This window comes from Hyla sarda, chromosome 6 (assembly GCF_029499605.1).
Source record: "Hyla sarda isolate aHylSar1 chromosome 6, aHylSar1.hap1, whole genome shotgun sequence".
Classification (NCBI taxonomy): Eukaryota; Metazoa; Chordata; class Amphibia; order Anura; family Hylidae; genus Hyla; species Hyla sarda.
In genome coordinates, this window is record NC_079194.1 from 244,509,005 (window position 1) to 244,516,336 (window position 7,332).

Sequence of the window (7,332 nt, forward strand, 5' to 3'; positions counted from 1 at the left end):
CTCGTGGTGGGACGTTACTCCTGTGGCCAGTTTTGAGTCAGAGAGATTGGCAGTTTAGGTATGGTTTAGTTTTCAGGCAATTGGCTTATTCGAGTATAGTTTGTTTTACAGGTTTACAGATATGGCGTCACAAGGTTATTATCACCAAAAGATCTGTCATGTAGTTTTGTTATTGTGTGTCATTTTGCTAACAGTATCTTTGTGCCTCTTAATAGCAGGGACTTGATAGCGCCATGTTATGCCTCACAGGTATCTATTAGTTTCACTCTTGCCATAATGTCATAGATAAGAATGTTAAGATGCATATATCAGCAAGTATGTCAGCCTGTTCCTGTTTCAGTGCCAGCTACTTTCTTTCACACCAGGCGTGTCTGCCATAGCTCTGTGGTACTAGGCATTGATTACTAGGATAACTAGTTTGCAGGTTCTACTTTTCTGCCTCTCAAGTTAGAATCTAAATATGGGTTTATGTTAGTTATTGTGGTATTGGTTTGTGATTATTAATTCTTTCATTTATCCTACTAGGTTGAACTTTTTGCCCTCTAAAGGCGTGCCCTCCGTCGTGGTTATGGGCATAAATCTGACCGCTTTGTTAAGTTTAATGTTTTCATACAGGTAGGTATGTATGTATATCGTTATAATCACCAACACGAGTGTGAAGCCCGAGCACAAGTGTTAAGCCTATCAGGCTGTATTTGAGCGAGGGGCATGAGTATTCCCCCCCCCCCCCCCGCACTTCTAGGCGGGGCATTAAGGATTGTGAGTAGGAGGCAGGGTATATATATCACTCCTGCACCTAATGGCAGGGCGTACGTGACATTTTGCAGACCCCTCCCAACCCTTCCCTTTTTTCATTTTATCAATTACAGGGTATGCCCTCTAAAGGCGTGCCCTCCGTCGCGGTTATGGGCACAAATCTGACCGCTTTAAGTTTAATGTTTTCATACAGGTAGGTATGTAGTTATCATAATAATCACAAGCACGAGTGTGAAGCCCCGAGCACAAATATAGTTTACTTTTTAGATTCAGATATAGGTTGTAGAGTCATTTTCTCCTCACTGCTTTGGTGTAAATAATGAACATACTATAAGAAGCAGAATAAGTCATATAAGAAGCCATGTTTAGTTTTGGGGTTGCCATCCTCCATGCTGCATGTAATGCTATATAATGTCTAATATTTTTTCAGCAGGTACAATAATGTTTGCTTAGTCTCCAACACGACCCCACATCTGCAGCAAATCATTCCGACACCCAGACGTTTATAGATCTGCATCGGTTTGATCCACTGCTCAGCGTGCTCCAGCTGCAGCATATCCCTCATTTGTCCGACCTCTGCAGCAGAGCATCACCCCATTAACCAGACTTTTCACATGAAGTTACAAAATGCTTCCCCATAAAACTCTTCTTTCAACTCAAACAACTTTATGTTATCAATCAGTTCCTTACCCCTGAATAACACTACTTTTTTTTCGCCTTCCTATCTTAAGCTTTGGCTGAGTTCTCACAGATCTGCAGAGCATTTACCCTCGGCTAATTCCCTATAAGTGCCTTGCAGAGCATTACTTTATTAACCCCTTTTTTCTATTAATTGAAGAGTGTTGCTCCCCTAACCTTTCAACCTCTCTCCCCCTCCTTCAGCACCAGAGACAAAGCACAGAGCTCCCAGCTGCCTCAGAGCAGGAAGCCCCCCGTCTCGCAGAGAGGGGGCCATCAGACTGGGGCGTTCAGTCTCAGGGCTTTCCGAGGGGCTCGAGGTTTGCCTTCTGGAATGAAGCCAAACAGGGGGTCAGCTCAGGATAAGAACGCGGGGGGCGGAGAGGGATAGGGGGGTCTGGGGGTCAGGGGGTAGGCAACAGCGAGTGGCTTTCAGCCAACAGTCAAGACACCCCCTCCCCTTCCAGCCATAACTTCTTCTTTAATAGAAAGCAGCACTGCCTCACTTACAATGGGATATAAGGTCTTTTGGCTTTGTCTACTCCCGTGTCCCCTTATACACCCCTTTTAAACTTCCAGAGATTGCATACCCTGTTTCACCGCTAATTTAACCTCTCTCCTGCCATGGCAGCCGGATTGAAGTGTTTGCCATTCTACATGATTCTTTCATTGTGGTTTTGGCCTGAAATAAACATGAAGTAGCTATGAGTTGGATTTTTCTTTTGTCACTTGTACACAATGTATTTTTTTCTCTCTTGTTTCCTGTTGGTTGGATGTAAAATCCGCCAGCTGCGAGGCCGATGACAGGCCCTGAGCCTATAAATCCCGGCTTAATGTATTTATAAATCAAACTTATTATACACACAGTAGCCGCGCTAAATAATACCAGAAGAAGTGCTTTATATCTTCCATTTATTTGTATTCAGCCAGGGAGAGAGGATGGATAGGTACAGGACACTTACATTATGAAAAGAGGCTTTGTATAACATCAAGGCATTTCACCCCATTCAGTGTCAGAAAAGCACTGGGTTAACGAAATTCTTCTCACAATTTCTTCCACTTGTTCACTGTCACCCCGTCCTGCACTCGGTTACTTTCGGGAGACTTGATACCCTTGCATGAACCCACTTTTTTTTTTCTTTGCCACCTGTCCTTCAGTATTCCACTTGTGTCTGTTTGCGGTCAATAATACTGTCTAACTAAGGACAATACTGCTATGCTGTATATTATTATCTTCTTCCCAAAGTGTTGGATTTTTTTGGGTTATTCAAATAGGATTGAAAAGCAAGAAGACACAATCGGAAAATCAGGACAGGAGATGGTGACATATATATATATATATATATATATGATCTGCATAGAAGAAATCACGTATGTAAGTGCCCCCAAGAACTTCCCAGATGGCCCTTAGTTGCAGTAGTTCTCAAGTTCATACAATGAGCATGTGCCATGGCAGCACTGTTCCACGATGCCTCTCTTCCTCATCTGATACTCCTGGGACTGGAGCTGCATCCCATCCAGCTCATTGCCTTGAGGTCCGTTCACTGTACATAGAGGACAATGTAGAAATAAATTATCTGGTTAGACTTGGTGTTGGTCTGAAAATATAATACCATACCATAATACCTCTATGGTTATATTATCAAGTTGCAGATGTAGCAGAAATAAACTATAGCTATCTAGATACCTGAAGAAGAGATCAGATCAATCCTGAAATGTGTTTAACATATTTTAATAAATCTTTACTTGCTGCCATTATGTTCCCGAGAGTTGTAACGCTCATATTATATTCTTTGTCAGGATTGTTGTTGTATAATTCAGTGGGTATATCTATGGACATAGAAGTAACTTGTAACTTCAGGGCCCCTATGCAAAATCTGTAACAGTCTGTACCTATTGGTATCTTAGGCTCTGCTCATCACTAATTAGAATCATGGCTTCCTGTCTTTTCACATGTCCCCCCATAGGTTTTCATCTTTCAGGGCAAGAATAATGCTGCAGACAACACTATTGTTGCTTAAAATTTTTTTCAAACCCAACAAAACTCATAACTAGAATCACTGAGAATTGAACTTAAATGTAGACATGTTCCCTGTACTAAAAATCTATGAAAAAGAGAAGGCACTATCTGTACAAAACCTAGTCATTACAGAAATCACCACGGTCTGGATTTCGATCTCCTTATGAGGTTGTGCATCATGAGGCAGAACACCCACAGTTGCTAAGAACAGATATCAGTTGTTGTATCACCATTGCGGTGTCTGGCAGCTCTAACAGTGCAGAAGTACCAAAGCATTAAAGGGGTTGTCTGGGGAGCAGAAACAGTCTTACCTGTTGTGCTCCAGGCCGCTCACTTACACCTTCTCCATGTCTCAGAGGTGTAGCTTCTGAGTCAAGAGGGGGTGAGGGCCAGTTATGTGCCATGCCCACACACGATGACCACACAAGCTATCGGTCATCATATGTGGGTATAGCTTTGCCTACATGATTACAACATGATTGCAAGATGTGGAAAGGGAAAAAATAAGTGTCATCAGACAACCCTTTTATCTTGAACTTTATGAAGTTGCAGACAAACTATTTAATTGGGAAATTCTATTGGCATTAACTATAGCTGTATTTACCATAAGACGCCTATGGGCCTGTGCCTAGGGCAGCAGTGTTGAGGGGGCAGCATTTAAGTGAATGAAAATTTTTTTTTAAATACTTTTGATGTAGCTGCTGCCACCATGATGTGTTCTGGGGGGGGGGGGGGGGGGGGGATGCATTTCCTCCCATTCGGGTGAATCCACATGAGTCAGCAAGTTTGCTCAAGCTGCCCAATAGGAGGAGATTTATTGCAACCTGCGCAGAGGAAGAGTTGACCAGTTGCCCACAGAAACCAATTATTTATTTTTTGAAAAGGCCTCTGAAAAATGAAAGCAGCAATCTGATTGGTTGTTATGGGCAACTGCTCCACTTTTCCACTGCACAGATTTTGATTGATTTCACCACTTTTTGTGTATAGTGGAGAGATCCACAGTGAATCTGCCCTATAATCCACATAAAGCACATACATTATTGTGTCAGATCTGTATGAAAGAATTCTGACACACATGGAACCCCCTTAAAGGGGTACTCCGCCCTTAGGCATCTTATCCCCTATCCAAAGGATAGGGGAAAACATATCTGAACGCAGGAGTTCCGCCGCTGGGGACCCCCTCAATCTTGGCTGCGGCACCCCAGACTTACGGTGCACGGAGCGAACTTCCTTCAATTGCTTTCCGTTCCATCCTTCCCATACACAAGCACACTCAACTCAAAGTGAAACTTAACATGCCTAATCCTTTTTTTGCCCCCAAAACATTTGAGGAGGGAGAATTTGAACACTTCCATAAACATTAGATAGTCAGATGATCCTGCTGAAATTGGCAGGTTTGGGCGACTTTACCCTTAGGTAATGTTAGACTACCAGATCATGGTATACACCAGTGGTCTCTAAACTGTGGACCTCCAGATGTTGCATAACTACAACTCCCAGCATGCCTGGACAACCAATGGCTGGGCATGCTGGGAGTTGTAGTTTTGCAACATCTGGAGGGGCACAGTTTAGAGACCACTGGTAGATATTGTGGCTTGTACTACGACATAAGAAACTTACTGTTGCTGTTGTTGCACAAATAGAAGATAATTTGGAATAAATTGGAAAGAATTTCACCTATAAAATCTACACAACTGAATCAGTAAAATATTGCAGTTTATTTTTACAAAATGTACTAAAAAAATAATAATAATAATAATTAAAAAAAAATAAAAATATATATATAGAGAGAGAGAGAGAGAGAGAGAGAGATATCCCCAGACTCTGCCAATGTTAGTGCCTAGTGCTATATTGCTATACAGTTATAATAATATTAATAATAAAGAAGATTTGTATAGTGCCAACAACAGCACTTTACCATGTATTACACTCATATTAAAGGAGTACTCTGGTGGAAAACAATTTATTTATTTTTTTTATAAACTGGTACCAGAAAGTTGAACAGATTTGTAAATTACTTCTATTTAAAAATGTAAATCTTTCCAGTACTTATCAGCTGCTGTATGCTCCAGAGAAAGTTGTGTAGTTCTTTCCAGTCTGACCACAGTGCTCTCTGCTGACCCCTCGGTGCTCTCTGCTGACCCCTGTCCATGTCAGGAACTGTCCAGAGCAGGAGAGGTTTGCTATAAGGATTTGCTCCTACTCTGGACAGTTCCTGACTTGGACAGAGGTGTCAGCAGAGAGCACTGTGGTCAGGCAGAAAATACATTCAAAAAGAAAAGAACTTCCTCTGTAGTATACAGCAGATGATAAGTACTGAAAGGATTACGATTTTTAAATAGAAGTAATTTACAAATCTGTTGAACTGTCTGGCACCAGATGATTTAAAAAACAAAAATAATTCCACCAGAGTACCCCTTTTATCTCATTGGATATTACTATGACTTTTTTTTTTTTTTTTTTTATTCTGGCCGAGATGTGGCTGTCATGAGCCACCCAGGAGTCAGTGATGGAAATTATTTCATCTGATGTGTATATAGAAAGTAGAGATGAGCGAACTTGCAGTAAATTTGATTCGTCACGAACTTCACGGCTCGGCAATTGATGACTTATCCTGCATAGATTATTTCAGCTTTCAGATGCTCCGGTGGGCTGGAAAAGGTGGATACAGTCCTAGGAAAGAGTCTCCTAGGACTGTATCCACCTTTTCCAGCCCACGGGAGCACCTGAAAGCTGAACTAATTTATGCAGGATAAGTCATCAACTGCCGAGCCGAGAAGTTTGTGACGAATCAAATTTACTGTAAGTTCGCTCATCTCTAATAGAAAAGTTTTTCCCCTTAAAGCATCTATGGCATAAACATCTGAATTCTTATAATACATTCATATCTTACCCAATGGCTGCTCCAGTTCCCGTCTGACCTTAGGGTAGTAATAGAAGCCTCTTTCTCCACACACCAAGTACAAGGCTTCTACAAGGTGAGGACCACACAGGTGCTGGTTGGCTAAGGCTTGAGTGGTGGGTGTAAATAGGATGAGAAGAACTGCCAAAGGGAGACACTGAATCCACAGGGCCATGATGAATGAGATGGAGGGTGATGCTGCGGACACAAGAGTGAAGAAGCATGAATCAAGGACCTTAAAGCATACCTGTCATTAAAGATAACGTTTCAGGATAAGCTGCCCTGGGTGTGTACATAAGAAGCAGCACTATTACTGGCCAGTATATTACTTGTATATGTTATCTTCAGATTTCAGCCTGTTCTGAAGGCTTCATCTCTAATTTGCAGTTCTCCCAGAGCTAGTGGGCGGAGCTGGCTCCTCCCCCTTCCAAAGCCTTGTATTGCTTGTCTTGCAGACACAAAATAAAGCTAATAAGAAATATATTAAAAGTTTCTTACATTGGCTTGAATATATTGAATATAATAGGCCCTATCATATGAAGAAATTTTGTATAGCTCAATACAGTATTGATCTATATGAAATTTGTTCATATAACAGAGCCTATTGTAGTGTATTGAGAGAAATAAGCAACAACTGTGCAAAATATATTGAACAGTAAAAAATAAAGAAATAACTTCTTCTGAGTTTTATATAGTAGTTAAACGCTGACTTTAGTTTTTATATTTAGATGAAAAGGAAGAATTTGTTTTTATTGAACTCTGAATATAGTAAAACCATTGGCTTAAGCTAACACCACACAGATTACTAGTCAGTGAGTACAATGAATAATAAACCATAATCTCGTTTACGTGCAAAGTAAAACCTAACTTCTGATCCTGATTTGCAGTCATCCACATGATGTCCACATGACATGACACTTACCTGGACAGGTGCTACAGAAGGACCTCGTGGGTCTGGTGTGACGGAGAGATGTCA

The 7,332-nt window shown here is 41.3% G+C and overlaps 1 protein-coding gene across 1 annotated transcript; it reads right to left on the minus strand.

Moving 5' to 3' along the window:
• Nucleotides 1–2,841: 2,841 nt before the first annotated feature.
• Nucleotides 2,842–6,531, minus strand: INS (insulin). Its single transcript, XM_056528443.1, has 2 exons — nucleotides 6,348–6,531; nucleotides 2,842–2,978 (listed from the first exon to the last, which is right to left on the minus strand). Exons 1-2 carry the CDS (start codon nucleotides 6,529–6,531, stop codon nucleotides 2,842–2,844), a joined length of 321 nt encoding a protein of 106 aa, XP_056384418.1.
• Between the last annotated feature and the right edge of the window lie 801 nt (nucleotides 6,532–7,332).